The 18,135-nt window shown below is 40.9% G+C and overlaps 1 protein-coding gene across 1 annotated transcript; it reads right to left on the bottom strand.

Moving 5' to 3' along the window:
• Positions 15,754-17,845, bottom strand: LOC109826210 (NAC domain-containing protein 83-like). Its single transcript, XM_020393208.1, has 3 exons — positions 17,544-17,845; positions 17,005-17,285; positions 15,754-16,087 (listed from the first exon to the last, which is right to left on the bottom strand). Exons 1-3 carry the CDS (start codon positions 17,701-17,703, stop codon positions 15,824-15,826), a joined length of 705 nt encoding a protein of 234 aa, XP_020248797.1. The 5' UTR covers positions 17,704-17,845; the 3' UTR covers positions 15,754-15,823.

Here is an 18,135-nt window from a genome sequence, read left to right on the forward strand (position 1 = left end):
ACTCAACCTTGTAGTAAAGATTACTAGTAGTATAACTCCCGGCTCTGATTATTTATTAAGTTGTAATGGGAAAATATGCATAATTGAAATGGTTTGTTTAGTTTCTTCTTGAACTTTCCTTTTTCTCGAATTTCTTTTATATTTTTTCTCAAACTTTTTCAACTTGTTTTATTTTACTTTATTCAATTGTGGACATCTATAACCTATACCATCATTTTTTAGTAATAAAAAAATCCATACCATTATCACTAAGTTTATTACAACATCCAGAAATGCATTAAAATGCTAGAATATAAGTTTCGTTATTACCCAAAAAATGAAACAAAGGGAAGAAACAATATTAGAGGAAAAGCAGAGCCTAAAGTATGTCACATGACTATCATATGCCAAGTACACTGACTTTTATGATTTCTACTAATAAAAATAATTTATGATATTTTTTATGCAGAATTTCTTACAGCTCATGGTGATTTTTTGCTAAAATTTACCCTTTCGAACATTATACTCACACAATGGACAAATATACCCGAATTCTACCTCCAAGAGTATCAATCGTACGTTTGGTAGTAACACATCATTTTTGTGGCTGTATAGTTGATTTATTTAATTTCTAGCCAACTAATCTTACTTTTCAACAATATTTTATTCTATATATGAACATAAACAAGTGAAGTTTCTTCTTCTTCTCGCCTTTCTTTTGTTGGGTAGCATCGAGAGGGCGTCAACCCCTAGTTATGATCTCCATGTGCAACTAACATGAAGTGTTGTCTTTGTACTCCCAAGTGCACAAAGCACCAACCATTCTTATAGAACTACAGCTCCATTAATATTGTCCTTTGCTTGCTTCCTTTGCTTGAGTTCCTTGCTCTAATGGGAGTTGGTAAAAGGCATCTCAATACTTTTAAAGCACAAATTTTATTGGAGACAGCTAACTCCCATTTGTCACGAAGGGATCATCAAGTACGTCATCAATCTATAGCATACATAGCTTTGGAGGGGACAAGGGGAGAGTTTGAAAGAGTAACCCAATCGAATTGTGAATATAAAAGGAAGCATATAGAGTGGTGCCTTGGAGTAACTTCAATAAAGTGTTGGTGATGAGTTAAGTCCCACATTTACAAGAGTTTTTTTGTGAGTGTTTCCTTGAGTATTCTAGTTAAGTTTCATGGGGTGCACGTAAAGTTCATGTGCGGGTGAATACTTGCAAGTCTTGAAAAGGTAACTTATATGAAAGGTAATTTATATGAGAAATTTTCCAAGAAAAAGATGAGCATTTCATCTCACTATGGTGAATAATTATGATGTTCCACTAACTGAACAGATTCAGGCCATTGACAAACACCAACAAATTTTGTTGATTCGTAAAGAAGACCAGGCAGCCATTGACAAACACCAGCAAAATTAGACAGCAATTGACAATGTGAACGTGGGGGCCACATCAGGCACGCGGCAGCAGCAGGCACGCGGGCCCACCCTAGGTACATGATCAGCATCGGGCCCACCCGATGTACATGTGAAGCGGTTTCTTTTCATGAACAATTTCTGGCCCGCAAATCTCTCCTATAAATACCAAAATCCTCTTCTAGGGATGTGTGTTGGGTAAAAAAATACGCAGAGGTGAGCTGACTTTGAGAGAAGATTTTGAGCAGTCTTCGGAGCCGACTTTGAGAGGGTTTTTCAGCATCCTTTTGAGAGAGAAATTGTGAGAGATTTGAGAGATTGTTTGAGGGTTTCTGTTTGTGTGACCTTGTGTGATTGTAAACCCTATTTGTATTCTCTTTCTCTCAAATAGTAAAAACTCTCTCATCCTTGCCCCGTGGACGTAGGCAACTTGCCGAACCACGTAAAATTTATTTGTCTTGCTGTGATTTGTAATAGCTTGTTAGGTTCCCTCGACAAGTCAGTCCTAGAACTGATGAGAGGATGAGTGTATATCCCACTTTGTTGAGATATATCGCTGTTGATTCTTGTTTCCTTTGTAAAATAGGAATTTTAGTTGTGATCTTATTCTCTTGTTGTGCAACAGAGGTGTTGTCGAAATTTCTGCTGCGCACAACAAGCGGTATCAGAGCTCAGGTTTTGGCTTAGGGCTTGTTCGAAGGATTCGCTGTAGGATTCTTATTTAAAGAGTTAGATCTACAATATGGGTAAAACAAGCACATCGGGGTCGTCTCTTTCGAAGGCGATACAGAGTCTGAGCATCAATAATACAAAGATTGATATTCCAAAATTCGACGGCAAGATCAATTTTGGTTTATGGAGGTGTTAGGTGATGGATGCGTTGGATACACAAAATTTGGAGGATTCTCTTGAGTTGAAAGAGAAATCAAATAATATGGAGGACAAGTTTTGAAAGAAGATGAACAGTAGGACTTGTGGAGTTATTAGGTCATGTTTGACATCAGATCTAATTTATGATGTGATGAACGAGACGTCGGCGAAGAAATTGTGGGAAACGCTCAATGAAAAGTATCTTACTAAAAACATTAAGAATCGGTTTTACTTGAAGAAGAGGTTTTACCAGTTTAAGATGAAGATGAGAGTTTTCATTAGGGAGCATGTAAATAACTTTATGAAGTTGCTTTTGGATATGGCCAATGTTCATGGTTGAGGATAAAGATAAGACGATGCTACTTTTGTGTTCGTTGCTGGAGGATGATTATGGTATTTTTGTCCTAACTATGATCAATGGTAGAACTATTGTTAGTTATAAGGAGGTGACCTCAGCTTTGTTAAATTATGAATTGAGAAAAAGTGATAACGAACCCTCCGAGAAGGCATCAGAAGATGCATTAGCAGTTCGAGGCTGTACTCCAAACCGTTGGTAGTCCAACCGCTAAAAATCAAGGAATAGAGGTGACCATAAGAGTGTTGGTAGGAACCGGTGTTGTTTTTGTAAAGAAAAAGGACATTGAAAGAACGAGTGCCCAAAATTAAAAGATAAAGTCGAGAAGAATAAAGGAAGAGTTGTACAAGTTTCAGAAGTGAATGTTGTCAAGGCTAGTGACGATAATTTAGATACGGATTCTTCGGACTTTTCATGCTCATCATTACCGTTAGTTTGTTATGCTGACTCTACGGAGTTGATGATAGATTCTGGTGCTACATACCATATTTGCCCTAGAAAGGATTTGTTCTCCAGCTTTGAGGAGTTGGAAAGAGGGGATGTCGTACTTATAGGTAATGATCACGTATTGGTGGTATTGGTACAGTTCGGATCCGCATATGTGATGGGGTAACTCGGGAGCTGAAGGAAGTAAGGTTCGTGCCGCAGTTGACAAAGAACATTATTTTACTTGGAACTTTAGAGGCAACTGGCTATCGGGTGATCTTAGAGAATGCAACTCTGAAGGTCACGAAGGGGTCCATGGTAGTGATGCGAGGTGTCAGAGAAAATAAGCTATACTACTTGAAGGGCAAGACAATTACAGGGGGTCTGACAGCTTCTATCACTATAGAGGAGGACACTACCAGTTTATGACACATGCGTTTAGCACATACTGGTGATAAGTCCCTGCAGATATTGGCTAAATAGAGGCTATTGAAAGGTGCAAAGACCTACAAGATGGAGTTATGTGAGCATTGTGTACTTGGGAAGAAGACAAGAGTGAAGTTTGACACTGCTATTCACAATACCCAAGGTATATTGGACTACATTCACACAAATATTTGGGGCCCTTCCAAGCACACATCACTTGGTGGGGCTAACTATTTTGTCACTTTCATTGATGATTATTCCAGGAGAGATTGAGTATATCCTATGAAGTATAAACATGAGGTCCTGAATATTTTTGTGGAGTGGAAGAAGAAAGTGAAGCTGCAGACAGGTGGAAAAGTAAAAACTCTTCATTCGGACAATGGAGGAGAGTATAAGAGTGATCTATTTCTATAGTTTTGTCAGGATCACGGCATTAGACGATACTTCACAATTCGTGAGATACCGCAACAGAACGGGGTGGAGAGGTTGAACCGTACCTTATAGAGAATGTGTGATGTATGATGACACAGAGTGGATTGTCAAAATCCTTTTGGGCCAATGTGTTAGTTTATGCGAGCTATCTCGTGAATAGATTATCGTGCAATGCGATACAGGGGAAGACTCCTATGGAGCGTTAGTCTGGTTTGGTGGCTAGTGACTATGAGTTGCTTCGGATATTTGGGTGTCTAGGTTATTACCATGTCAGTGATGGTAAATTGAATCCGAGGGCAAAGAAGCAGTCTTTGTGGGCTTTAGAAAAGGAGTAAAAGGCTTTAAATTGTAGGATCCACAGGACAAGAAGATAGTTATTAGCAGAGATGTTATATTCGATGAGGCGTACATGATGAGGTCTTAAATCCCTTAGCAGGTGGAGGGAGACCAGACAAGAGGGATATCGCAGCAGGTGGAGAATGATGTGACTCCACCCACTCCAGATAGCATTGTTTTTATTAAGGCTCCTACAGAGGTGACACTGGAAGGAGATGGGATGACAGCTGGGCATTTAGAGGATACAGTGAATGGTGAGACTCAGGAGCTGGGTCATGTTCAGGAGTCCATTGTAGCAAACAAACCCAAAAGAGTGATTCATCGTCTAGCTAGATATAATGATGTCATGGTTGCATATATGCTTTATCAGCAGATGTCATTAATGATTTGGTTCCTTCTACATTTAAGGAGGCAGAGTCTAGCTCTGATTCGATCAGGTGGATGGAAGCTATGGAGGAGGAGATGCGCTCTCTTCAGAAGAATAACACTTGGGAATTTATAAAGCTACCGAAGGGTAAGAAGGGTATTGGATGTAAGTGGGTATATGCAAAGAAAGAGAGATCTTCTATTAGGGACATTCGGTACAAAGCCATATTGGTTTCCAAGGGTTATGCACAGCTTGAGGGCGTTGATTATAACAAGATATTCTCACCTGTTGTAAAGCATTCATCTATTAGAATTCTATTGGTATTGGTGGCACAGCTGGATTTGGATTTGGTCCAGATGGATGTGAAGACAACCTTACTACACAGAGATTTAGATGAGGAGATCTACATAACACAACCTATGGGGTTTAAAGTTACAGAAGAGGAATTAGTGTGCAAGCTGAAGAAGTCTCTTTATGGATTGAAGCAATCGCCGCGACAATGGTACAAGAGATTTGACGGCTTTATGATTGGTCGAGGGTGTTTACGTCGAAAATTACTATATTTATTGCGGTATTCATTACAACTTTAGTCGTTAAAACAAAAAGATAGTCTTTTTATAAGACTTTTACACAATAAAAACAAAAATTACAACTCTCGTCAAAACAAATACAGGGAGTCCGTTTATCGTCTCCTGCTTGAGTGGGTGTCTTCGCCTGTGCCGGGGTTTATCCGTGGACCACCTTTGATCAGATCCGATTGCTAAAAATTCGGTAGAGCTCCTACCTCACTAAGGAGGTATTTGCTTAAAGCGCTAAAATCGACCAAGCAAAATTAGTAGCTCTTCTCGAGATTAAGACCAAGCCTAATCTCGAGGAACGGACGGGAACGAGCTTCAGATCCTTCGAATTGCTCCTTCTTTATGCTGGGATTCACCGGGATCTCACTAGCCCTTGCTAAAATTCGTGCTCCCTTGCTCTCTATCTCGACAGCACCTCCTCGTCTTGATAATTAATTCGCCCGCTAAAATGAGCCACTAGGCCTGTATTTATAGGCTTCGGTTGAAGAGTTTTCGGATAAGAACGGATGATTCCTCCTTATCTTCAGTTAATAACTGATTAACTATGTTTGGGGATGATATCAAATCAGTTAGGATGCTCAGGAACTAACAAATCCCGAGAAAAACCATCAAAAACAGCCAAAATGCGTTTCGGGCTCTGGACTGCGCGGCGCGGGTCAGACAGATCCGACCCGCGCTTGAACGGGTCGGATCGAATCTGACCCGCGCTTGCGCGGGTCGGACAGATCTGACCCGCGCTTGCGCGGGTCGGTCTGTTCCATCCCGCGTTGGCGCAGGTCCGTCGCTTCTGCCGAATTTGTACGTTTCTTGACTTTTCCGGGACTTGTAGTTTCTCCCGTTTCGCATAATTGATCATTAGCTTCTTTACGGCACTTGGAGTTGATTGACGCACGCGAGCTACTTGACGCGCGCGTGTTGATTGACGCACGCAAGCTGATTGACGCGTACGTATTGATTGACGCACGCGGACCACTTGGTTCGTCGTTTCACTTCATACGCTTATCGACGACAGATAATCCTCTTAGACTCGGATAACGACGTTCGTTGTCTTCTCTCCGTCTCAAGCTGTATTTGGGGACCTATAGGTAATTTTTTACGCCTACAGAGGGTACACAAGAAGCTCATATGACCCATGTGTTTATATGCACAAGCACATGATAGTGAGTACATCTATTTGTTATTATATATTGATGATATGCTTATTACCTCCAGGAATTCTTCAGCTATTCGAAAGTTAAAAAAGGATCTGTCATCCGAGTTTGAGATAAAAGATCTTAGAGAGGCGAAGAAGATATTGGGTATGAAGATCGAGAGAGACAGGGCGACGGAGAGATTGAAGCTTACACAAAGGAGTTATTTGCAGAAGATGTTGAAGAAATTCAGCTTTGATGGCAATGCAAAGGCAGTGAGTATTCCGTTGACTCCCCACTTTAAGCTTTCAGCTAAGATGTCGCCTGTTTTAGTTGAGAACAGAGAATATATGTCGAATGTTTCATATGCACGTGCGGTGGGTAGCTTGATGTATGTTATGGTGTGTACGAGGCCAGATTTGTCACAGGCCGTGAGTATGGTATCTAGGTACATGCATGACCCTGGGAAGAGTCATTGGGAGGCCGTGAAGTGGATTCTACGGTATATCAAAGGTACCGTGGATATTGGTTTGGTATTTCAGAAGAATGAGAAGACAGGGCAGGATTGTATTGGCTATGTGGATTCAGATTTTGCGGTGGATCTTGACAAGTGCAGGTCTACTTCAGGATATATTTTTACATTGGCAGGAGCACCGGTATATTGAAGATGTACACTTCAGTCTACAGTGGCTCTCTCTACTACAGAGGCGGAGTATATATCAGTAACTGAAGCTGTGAATGAGGCTTTATGATTGCGTGGATTATTGGAGGACTTGGGGATTGCACAGGAGACCACTCGGGTGTATTGTGATAGCATGTCAGCTATCTATTTGGTAAAAAACCAGGTTTATCATACACGCATGAAACACATTGATGTCAGATTCAACTTTGTTCATGATGTTTTGGATGACGGTGATGTCATATTGGAGAAGATCCACACAAAGGATAGCCTTGTGGATATGTTGACCAAAGTTATTTCACGTGTTAAGTTTGGTCATTGTTTGGAGCTTTTGAACATTCTTCGGTGTTGAGGCCTTTGGAGGCTATTTGGGTAACTATGTGAGGCTTGATTCCTTGGATAAGAGGATACGTAGGCAGTCTTTAGATGCAGCCGGGTTGGATTAGTTGTTTTTTAGGGGGGGGGGATTGTTTGAGCTCTCATTCGAGTTCCCGACTTGTTGTTGATTGAATCCGTTGTTGTGGATTTATTCCACTTCGTACTGGACGCAACAAGTGTGACATTTGGATGTTTTTGGTGTCGGCTTAGTTTTAGGAGAAAACTTCACTAAGGTGTAGAATTGTGAACGTGTGGGCTATATCAGGCATGCGATAGCAGCAGGCACGCGGGCCCACCCTAGGTACATGATCAGCATCGGACCCACCCGATGTACATGTGAAGCGGTTCCTTTTCCTGAACAATTTCTAGCCTGTAAATCTTTTCTATAAATACCAAAATCCTCTTCTAGGGTTGTGTGCTGGGTAAAAAAATATGCAGAGGTGAGCCGACTTTGAGGGGAGATTTTGAGCGGTCTTCGATGCCGACTTTGAGAGGGTTTTCAGCATCTTTTTGAGAGAGAAATTATGAGAGATTTGAGAGATTGATTAAGGGTTTCTGTTTGTGCGACCTTGTATGATTGTAAACCCTATTTGTATTCTTTTTCTCTCAAATAGTAAAAGCTTCACCCTCCTTGCCCTGTGGACGTAGGTAACTTGCCGAACCACGTAAAATTTGTTTGTCTTACTGTGATTTGTAATAGCTTGTTAGGTTCCCTCGACAAGTCAGTCCTAGAACTGATGAGAGGAAGAGTGTATATCCCACTTTGTTGAGATATATCATTGTCGATTCTTATTTCCTTTGTGAAATAGGAATTTTAGTTGTGATCTTACACTCTTGTTGTGTAATAGAGGTGCTGCCGAAATTTTCGCTGCACACAATAACAAATACCAACAAAATTTGTTGATTCGTAAAGATTAGCCAGCCAACAGCGTTGATATAGCTTTGTACACCATAGACAAGAAAGTGATCATCGGGAATTATTGTCATATATTCTCATAAATATTTGGATCAGAGAAGTAAAAATGTGATCAATTAGCAACCGACTTTATGACAATCATAAATCATGATTAAGATAATCACCCAAATGATTGGTTAATAGAGCTATAAACTAATAATTAATATCACACAATTTCTTGTTTTGGTATAATAAATTATGATTAAGATAATCGCCCCTTTTGTTGGAGAGACTCCCTTAGAGATATCCTCTCTTCCTTAGCCAAACAGGAGAAAACCTATTGGAAACAAAGGCCCAGACTCCTTTGGCTAAAAGGAGATTCCAACACATCCTTCTTCCACAAGATAGCTTCCCACCACAGAAAGAAAAACTTCATCCCACACCCAACCATCAACAACTCGATAGTATACTCAGAACCAGAAAAACAACTATTTTTTTCCCATCACTTTGATAACCTCTTCAAAGCCATCCCCCCATCCCCCTTTCAGTTAACTGGAGCACCTCTATCCCCCCCCCCCCCCCCTCACAAACCCTTTCTTCTTTGGAACCCCCCTTCTCGCGATAAAAAAAATTAAGGCAACAATTTTTAGTCTTCATCCAGACAAAGCACCAGGCCCTGATGGCTTTCCCATTCTTTTTTATCAAACCTTCTAGGACATCATCAAAGAGGATTTGCTTGCCTTATTTTCCTATCTCTTCATAGATTTCTCAACGGATTATTCAAAATATTCACCAAAGTCCTAGCCAATAGACTATGCACCTTCCTCCCCTCACTAATTCACCAAACTCAATCTGCCTTTCAATCCGGCAAATCCATCCTAGATTCCATTGTTCTTGGCCACGAAATGATCCACCACTGCTTCTCCAAAAAAATTGAGGCATGCATTGTAAAAATATATTTCAGCAAAACCTTTGATTGTGTTAGCTGAGACTTTCTCCTATCTCTCCTCAAGGCTAGGGGATTTGGTCAGAAATGGTGTATGTGGATCCATAACATACTCTCTTCCTCCAAATCCTCTGTCCTCGTAAATGACAACCCAACAAACATCTTCAATAGTCATAGAGGTCTCAAGCAAGGGGATCCCCTATCCCCCATACTATTCATACTTGTGGTTGATGTGTTGTACAGAATGTTATACAATAACACTGCTCATGGCAATCTATCCGAACTCCATCTAAAGGGTAAGCTGAATGACATTAAATCCCTTCAATTTGCTGATGACACCATCATCTTTTGCAAAGCAGACGTATCCAACATGATAAATCTAAAGTCTATTCTTTACCTCTTTGAAGAAGTATCAGGCTTGGCCATTAACATCTCCAAATCCAACCTCTTTTATAGAGGGAAATCATCCACTCGGGGTCCTCAGCTGGCCAACATTCTTAACTAATCTTATGCTCCCCCTTGTAAGCGTCTAAAAATGCCTATAGGTATCCGCACACAGCTCGAGACAGAGAAAAGACGATGAACGTCGTTATCCGAGTCTAAGAGGATTATCTGACGCCGACAAGCGCATAAAGCGAAACGACGAACCAAGTGGCCTGCGTGCTCAACAGTCAGCTCGCGCGCGCCAGTCAGCTCGCATGCATCAATCAACACACGTGCATCATTCAGCTCACGCACGTCAATCAGTTCGCGTGCGTCTATCAGCTCGCGCGCGTCGTTTAACACGCGCGCATCATTCAGCTCGCGCTCGTCAATCAACATGTGCATATCATTCAACTCACGCGCGTCAATCAACTCGCGCGCATCATTCAGATCGCGCGCGTCGGTCAATACGCGCGCGCTAATCAGCATGTTGGTGTCAATCAACGTGCATCAATCAACTCGCGTGGAGCGTACAAGTCAACACGACGGGCGAGTAAACAAAACGGGAGAAACTACAAGTCCCGAAAAGTCAAAAAACACAGAAGTTCAATAGAAGACCGGATTCCCCGTGCTCGCGTGGGTCGGACGAATCTGACCCGTGCCCGCGCTGGTCGGACTCAACCGACCCGTGCCAGCGCGGGTCGGATATGACCGACCCGCGCAAGCGCGGGTCAGATCTGTCCGACCCGTGCCCCCCGCGTTGTTTCGATCCCAGGATGTGTTTTTTGGTTTTAAATCAGTTTTTCGCATGTCTTATCTGTTCCATGGATTCCTAACTGACTTTATCTTATCTACAAAGGTGGTTAGACTGTTATTAACTGAAGATAAGACCAAATCCATCATTCTCATCCGAAAACCCCCTAATCGAAGCCTATAAATATAGGCCTAAGGGTTCATTTCACAGGGGCAGATTTATTATCAAGATGAGTAGGTGCTGTCGAACTCCAGAGCCAAGAGCCACGAATTTCAGTAAGGGTTAGCGAGATCCCGGCGAACTCCAGCATAAAGAAGGAGCTATTCGAATGATCTGAAGCCCGATTCCACCGTTCCTTGAGATTAGGCTTGGTCTTAATCTCGAGAAGAGTACTGATTTCACTTGGTCAAACTCAGTGCTTCAAATCAAATACTTCATCGGCGAAGACGAAGCCCTACCGAATTTTCCATCAACCGGATCCAGATCAAAGGTGGTCCATGGATATTAACGTCCCCGGCACAGGCAAAGATCCCGCATAAACAGAAGATCGATAAATAATCTCTCTGCGTTTGTTTGATAGAGTTATAATTTTTATTTCTTTCATTGTGTAAAGAGTCTTATAAAAAGACCGATCTTTGTTTGTTTGATAGAGTTATAATTTTTATTTCTTTCATTGTGTAAAGAGTCTTATAAAAAGACCGATCTTTTTGAACTTATTGTAACGATTATAAAAAGACCGATCTTTTTGAACTTATTGTAACGATCAAAGTTGTAATGAGTTATACAATAAAGAACACAATTTTCTACGCAAACACCCCTCTATTCAGATACCTAGGTCTCCCCCTTAAGAAAGGACCTCTTTCTAAAACTGATTGGCAACCCCTGCTGGATTCCTTCTATCGCAAACTTTCTCTTTGGAAAAGCAAGCAACTCTGTTTTGGTGGCCGCCTGGTGCTCCTCAACTCAGTTCTATCCTTCCTACCACTATACTACATGTCCTTCTTTAAACTCTCTAGTTGGCTCATCAAGGCCATAGACAGAATCAGACACAACTTCCTTTGTGGGCCAACTCTTCTAATGCCAGAGGCAAATCTTTGGTTAAATGGGAAAAAGTCTGTATGCTTAAACCGTGCGGAGGCCTGGGTATCTCCAACCTCCATCTCTTTAACACTTCCCTTTTGTCCAAATGGCTATGGAAATACTTCGATATGGATAACCATGTAGGTCAGGTTCTTCAATATATATACTCATCCAACCCTCATAGCTCACCTCCTAGTAACCAATACTCCAAATTCTGGAAAGACGTTCATTCAGGCTACCAGTACTTTTCATACATAGTCAAGTGGCATCTAGGTGTAGAGGGTAAAAATTACCGCCACGAACTTATACATGAATCCCCCGCGAATCAAAATCGCCCACCTAGGTGAAGGGCGAACCACAGCCACGGGTTGGGCTCGCTGGCGCGAGCCTAAACCGCACAAACCCCATAATTCGCCCTCATGAGCCAAAGTCGCCTAGATTCGCCGGTATGGTAGGCTCGCCCTCATAAGCCAAAGTCATCCAGATTCGCCTGTATGACCTACTCGCCTGCATGAGCCAAGATCATCCGAATTCGCCCGCTTACTTGACTCGCCTGCACGAGTCGAGAGCCAAATTCATACCCTACGGCCTTTCCACCGCATACAAGGACGGGCTTTCCCCACTTCCCGTGATGTGAAGGGAGGGAGCACGGTACTCCAAGCCCGTCGAGTGACCGCCCACAGTACGAGTGATCGGACAGGCGCCAAATCAGCCTGCGCACTCATAAATGCAGTTCACTTCGCCCGTCCGAATCGAGAGCTAGACCCGTCGGCACTCAGCGAGCTGTCCAAACCCACTCGAGTACTGGGCACCTATTTTCCCACTTCTCGTGATGTAAAGGGAGAGAGCACAGTATTCTAAGCCCGTCGAGTAGCCGCCCACACTACGAGTGATCAGACAGATGCCAGATCAACCTGCACCCTCATAAATACAGTTCATCTCGCCTGTCCTAGTCAAGGTCAGGATTCGCCGGCATTCGGCGATCTGGACAAACGCACTCAAGTATTGGGCAGCCGCTGTCTCACATACGAGGAAAGGCATTTTCACTCCTACGTGACGTGATGTGAAACATAGCACCTCGAATGACCGCTCATAGTACAGGTGAGCAGCAAGATACCTCTCAATAGTACATGGTCACATCCCATGATTCAAGGAGCGACCAAGCCGTCTCTCCTCTATTTAGGAGCTTCTTCCAGCCACAATAAAGAGGCCGGTTGAAAAAGGTTGGAAGGGTTCGAAAGTGTGGAGCATTCAGCGTAGAACGATCCAACGTTCAGCAGCTCGCCCATAGTTAATTGATTAATCCCATCAGTTAACCGAACCACTAGCTCTCGACCCCCGATCGGGTCGACAACAAGCTCTTTGCATAACCCTTGCACTGCAGCATCCTCTTCTAGTTCCGATCCCTGATCGCCGTCGAACTAGGAGATCCGAACTCCATCAACCCGAGCCCCTACCGTGTACTGAAGTTCGCCAGCGACCTCGATCGAACCGTCCAAGGGAAACAGACTCGGTGCGAGAATCGAGCGAAGCATCCTGTAGCTACCGAAAGTCCCCACATTTAAACAAGGAGGGCATTCCCTCTGCTTCTGTTGTAAGTTCGATTAATTAGTTTGTAATAAACTATTCTTATTAATACAAACGAAGTTCTCTGTTTTCGGGAGATCAAAATTTACACCTACACTAGGTAATGGTCACAAGATCCTCTTTTGGGAGGACAAGTGGATAGGAGATAACTCTCTGGCTAGTCTCTTCCCTCTAGCATACAACCTTGCCTTCTTTAAGCACATCACCATTGAATCTCAAGGGAGATTTCAAGGGGACTATTGGTGTTGGAGACCCATCATCAGGAAGCCAATTCATGACAATGAAAGAGAGCAAGTCCTAGCTCTAAAGCAGCTGTTAACATCTAGCAACTTCCGTCTCTCTAACATCTCTGACAAGGTCCTATGGCCCCTTAGTATCTCAAGGACATTCATAGTCAAATCCCTCTACTCCATATTATCTGACGGAGGCACTCGTAATCCCCATTACTCTATAATCTAGAACAACCAGCTGCTTAGTAGAGTCAGGTTCTTCATATGGCTATTATCCATGGCTAAGCTAAAGACTAAGGATATGCTCACTAAGCAAGGCTGGGCAGGCGATCCATCCTGTTCTTTTTGCAGCAACCAGGAATCCCATGACCACCTCTTTCTCTCCTGCTAAATCGCCAAACAAGTTTGGGCTCCATTCCTCCCCAAAATTTTCATTGCATCCCTTCCTCTACGTATCTAGCAGTGCTTTAGTACATGCATTGATGGATCTATTCCAACCTCAACGCGACAACTTTGGGGTCTTTGCTTCCCCTCCATTTGCTGGGTCTTTTGGAGAGCATGAAATAACCTTATATTCATAGAAACAGTCTCCACCCCTCAACAACTCATCTCCAAGGCGGCTCACTATTTAATTTTCTGGACAGGTGCAACCACATCCAGGAAGGCTCTTAAGCTGAAAAATCTCATTCGGGAGAAAGACTTCTCAGATCTTATTTCTTCAAGCAAAGACAACAATGGAGGTTTATGACTCCATTTTCAGCTCTCGACAGCAGACACATCCTCCATTCTGCTCATTTTGGACTAACTTTTGTTACTATTAATATTGTTTTGGTTTGGCCCGCTACTATTTACCCCTCTTCTTTGTATATATCCAGGGATATCTATGAATGATTTCGTCAGTCTTCCCTAGCAGTTTGGGGATTCTATGCAAATCACTACTAGATATCCATTTTTGTGTAATTTTTTGGTATTTACAGTGTAAATACAGACATTGATAGGGCAACTTGCCCTATTTTGCCTAAAAAAAAGAAACAACAAAAAGCCCAGGTCAAGATAAATCTCTCTCGCCAATATATAAGATCTGAAGTGTTCGAAGAGTCTTAGTTGATGTGATCTCCTCTCAAAATTTCCAAATGAAATCTTGTCCAGATTTAGCTGTCTCAATCTAGTTTTCTGTCAAGGGACCCACGCATGTAATGCCTAAAGGCATCTCTTTCAAAATACCCAACCACTCGAACATTATCTTGTCTTCCTCCTTTGCATTGGATTCTATGCCCTTCTATTAAAACTATACCTCTTTTAGTTTTACCCTGCAAAGTTCTTACTTAATTTGCCTACTACTTTGTGCTTTAGGATGTGTTCTCATAACGCAAATTACAGAGGGATAGATTTTGTTATGTCTGAGATCACGTGGGTAATATTGAGGAAGAGTTACTTTCACTTTAGTACCCCAAAGTTTCTCCCATCTGTGATTTTACCTTGGATTCTCTTTGTTTCTATTAAAAACTATGCCTCTTTTAGATTAACCTTTCACATGTCCTACTTTATGCTTTAGGATATGTTCTCAATACGATACAACAAAGATAGCAATGTGGGATATTGTTATATTTAGGAGGGGGGTTAGTTCTGACAATATTCTTACTATCATATATTGGTTATTTTCACAGTAATATCTCAAAATTTTATTCTCTTTTTTACTTTAGTACAAAGGAGCTTTTGAGTTAGCTCAAGAGATGTCCTGAATTTTTTAAGAGACAATTAACACTTTTAACGTAAAATCAGAAACTGAGATGACATTTATATTCTTTCGTAACCATTTAAATATAAGAGAATAATAAGGGGATTAAGAAGTATTCTTTCTGAAACAAGGATGGGAAAATGTCCAAATATAATCATGTGCTAATCTTCTGATAGCCAGTAATCTAATTGTAACAGAGCTTCTAACAGTCAACTAATGGAAGATAGCAAAGTGTAAAATAGCTAAACTTTAGGGTATCATTTTGACTGATTTAAATTTCAAGCTACAAAAAATGAAAAAGAGAGAGAGAGAGAGAGAGAGAGAGAGAGAGAGAGAGAGAGAGAGAGAGAGAGAGAGAGAGAGAGAGAGAGAGAGAGAGAGAGAGAGAGATTTAAAAAAAAAAGTATTAAAGTGAAAATAATGAGAGAGAGAGAGAGAGAGAGAGAGAGAGAGATTTAAAAAAAAAAGTATTAAAGTGAAAATAACCCTTTGGAGGGATATATAGCAATCAAATTAACTCTGCTTTTATTTCATATTTGCAGAGCTGTCTTGTTGACTTGTTGTACCATGTATGACATTATTCCCAAATTAAATCCTTTCACCCTCAAATTAAAGCACAAACTAGAAAGAAAAAAGTTCACAATTAGGTTGTAGAATTATGAATTTAGCTTAATTTCATGATTTTGATTTTGCTAAAAGGAACAATTATATATATCTCAAAATTATTCAAGAGGGATTTTCCCGAGACAGATATAATTTTTGATCAAAGGAGAAAATAGACAAAGAAGCAAATTATGGAGAAGAAGCAATTAAATTGCTATTTGCTTCCTCTACTTTGCTACATTCTTCATCGGATAAATCAGTGATACAACTAGAAGTAGGGGATTGAGAGCCAGAATCACCACCCATCATATGATTCATCTCCACGAACACGACATCGTTGTTTCTAGCTTGCAAGTTGTCATAGTATTGTGACATATCTTCATTTATTCTTGAGGCTTTCTTCTTCACAAAAATGTGACATACCACCCAATTATGGTCTTGAAACAAAGGGCTCTACGTGAAAGCAAAGATAAACGATGTTATATAAAACAATGCAACAGGAGTGTTAATTATTTGATAACATCATACACATACAGATACATACATGCATATTTTTTTTTAATAAATTTTGATCCTCTCATTTGTGTCATTTGGTAAAGGATGGTCCAACGCACCAATTTTAACCCCTAAAAAAGGTCAATTATAACTCACTATAGAGTAGCTAATATCATATTTTATGTATATTGCGTTTTTTTTTCTATTTTGAAAATACTTTAGTGGTCCACAAATTAAAGTATTGTATAGTTGAGATGGTATATTGGACCATCCATTATAAATAGTGAAAATGAGAGCCTATGGTGTCATACCAAATGTGGTGGACATCTCAACATCCACATTAAGACTATTTAAGAATCCAATACATTAAAAGAAAATCTTTTGGACATACTACCATCCTAACCCCACTTCATACCATACACCATTAAGCATACTAGTCAATAGCAAACTTGTATTGGAACTCTTTCTTGCTTTACTAGACAATAAGGATAACCAAATTCACTATTTAGTTTATTAATAAAGAGTTAATCACAAATTAGTCACTTGTTAAGTATAGCTCTAGATCCTATTCTCATTGCTTAAAATCCCATGATCTCAAAATGTAACCAACTTTTTGGTAGTTGTACATATACTACTACATGTGTACAAATACAGTGGAAAATCATATGGTTTCTCTCTCTGAAGTCACATATATAACACTCAGGTGACAAGGCATAGATAACTGATCAGAGATAATAAATGACTAGGTTTCTTCACTGCATGTATTACCATAGAGTGTATATTCAATTAACCCTTGTTAAGTAAAAGCCAAGTCTTGAAAGTAATAAGACACATAATTAATTATGCTTCAATATATAAGGTTGCAAAAATCTCACCTTGGTTGGGTTCTTAATATGGGTTGAAGCCATGATTTCATGATCAACAAGGCGATACTCGTGCATGAACCAATGAGTTCTAGCTCCACCAGGATACCTCACTTGATGAAACGCAAGAACCTTCTTCATCCCAACAATCACATTCCTCTTTGAGCACAATATGGCTTGCTCTCTTCCTGTTGCCTTCCAGTACCCTGACCTCGTTGCTCTATTTGATCGATTACCGTTTCGGTATCTCGCCTCTTGGAGGTTGAAGAAGTACTTCTCTCCTTCAAAGCAACCTAAATTTATGATGTTACGTATCATTAAGTTTTTAATTAGGCAAGCAAAAAACCTTGGAATTAACTGTGAATAGATCCCCTGACAGGAAATTTTCTAACTCTTTTAGCCTCAAGAGTAAACGAAACTTTTTTTGATAGACCTCCTAGGGTAAAAGAGTCACAAAAATTTTAATACGAGTAGTCCTCGTAAAAATAAAACTAGAGGAGTAGTAAATTCAGAACGACTATGCTACAAACAAGTATGACTAGTATTCTGACCGGGCAAATCCCAGGGATCATGATTCCCGAGAACGATCTCGGGAATGATGGCAGCCGGCAGAGGGGATGACGTGGCCTTCCTCTTGAGGTATTGTACCACAAGCTCTTCATCGGTAGGACGGAACCTAAAGCCCGGTGGCAATCTTGTAAGCTTCTCCATTGCTTAGGAGATTTTCGGCTTAATTAAGTCAGAAACAAGAGCTAGCAAAGGTTCATCCCTTCATTTACCTTATATATAATAAGTTTTTGCAATAATCGTATAAAAGAGAGAGAGAGAGAGAGAGAGAGAGAGAGAGAGAGGAGAGAAGCAAAGGTTCTTTTTATATAGGAAAGATGGTGGAAGAAGGCGACGGCCAGTGTGGCGTGAATTATACTCAAGGACCTTTCGCGTTGACGAGCTTGCTGGCTTTAGTTTTACTTTTATGTAAGGTATGGAGGATGTTAAATTAAAGGAGAATTTTTTGAAAAAGGCCGTTTTGAAAATATAATTAGCAAAATCAACAATTTTCCTAAATAATGAGCCGAATCAACCTTTTTTTGGCTATGTCATCAAAGCTGGCAAAAAAGAGATCGATTTGAAAAAAATCATCTT

This window comes from Asparagus officinalis, chromosome 10 (assembly GCF_001876935.1).
Source record: "Asparagus officinalis chromosome 10, Aspof.V1, whole genome shotgun sequence".
In the NCBI taxonomy this organism is placed as follows: Eukaryota; Viridiplantae; Streptophyta; class Magnoliopsida; order Asparagales; family Asparagaceae; genus Asparagus; species Asparagus officinalis.

What these genes read in the sequence shown, in the direction of transcription:
- LOC109826210 (XM_020393208.1), bottom strand. Translation starts at nt 17,703, where the DNA reads ATGGAGAAGCTTACAAGATTGCCACCGGGCTTTAGGTTCCGTCCTACC. An exon ending in TGATCCCTGGGATTTGCCCG is followed by an intron (nt 17,286 to 17,543) that starts GTCAGAATACTA and finishes TCATAAATTTAG; the next exon opens with GTTGCTTTGAAGGAGAGAAG. An exon ending in ATATTAAGAACCCAACCAAG is followed by an intron (nt 16,088 to 17,004) that starts GTGAGATTTTTG and finishes GCTTTCACGTAG; the next exon opens with AGCCCTTTGTTTCAAGACCA.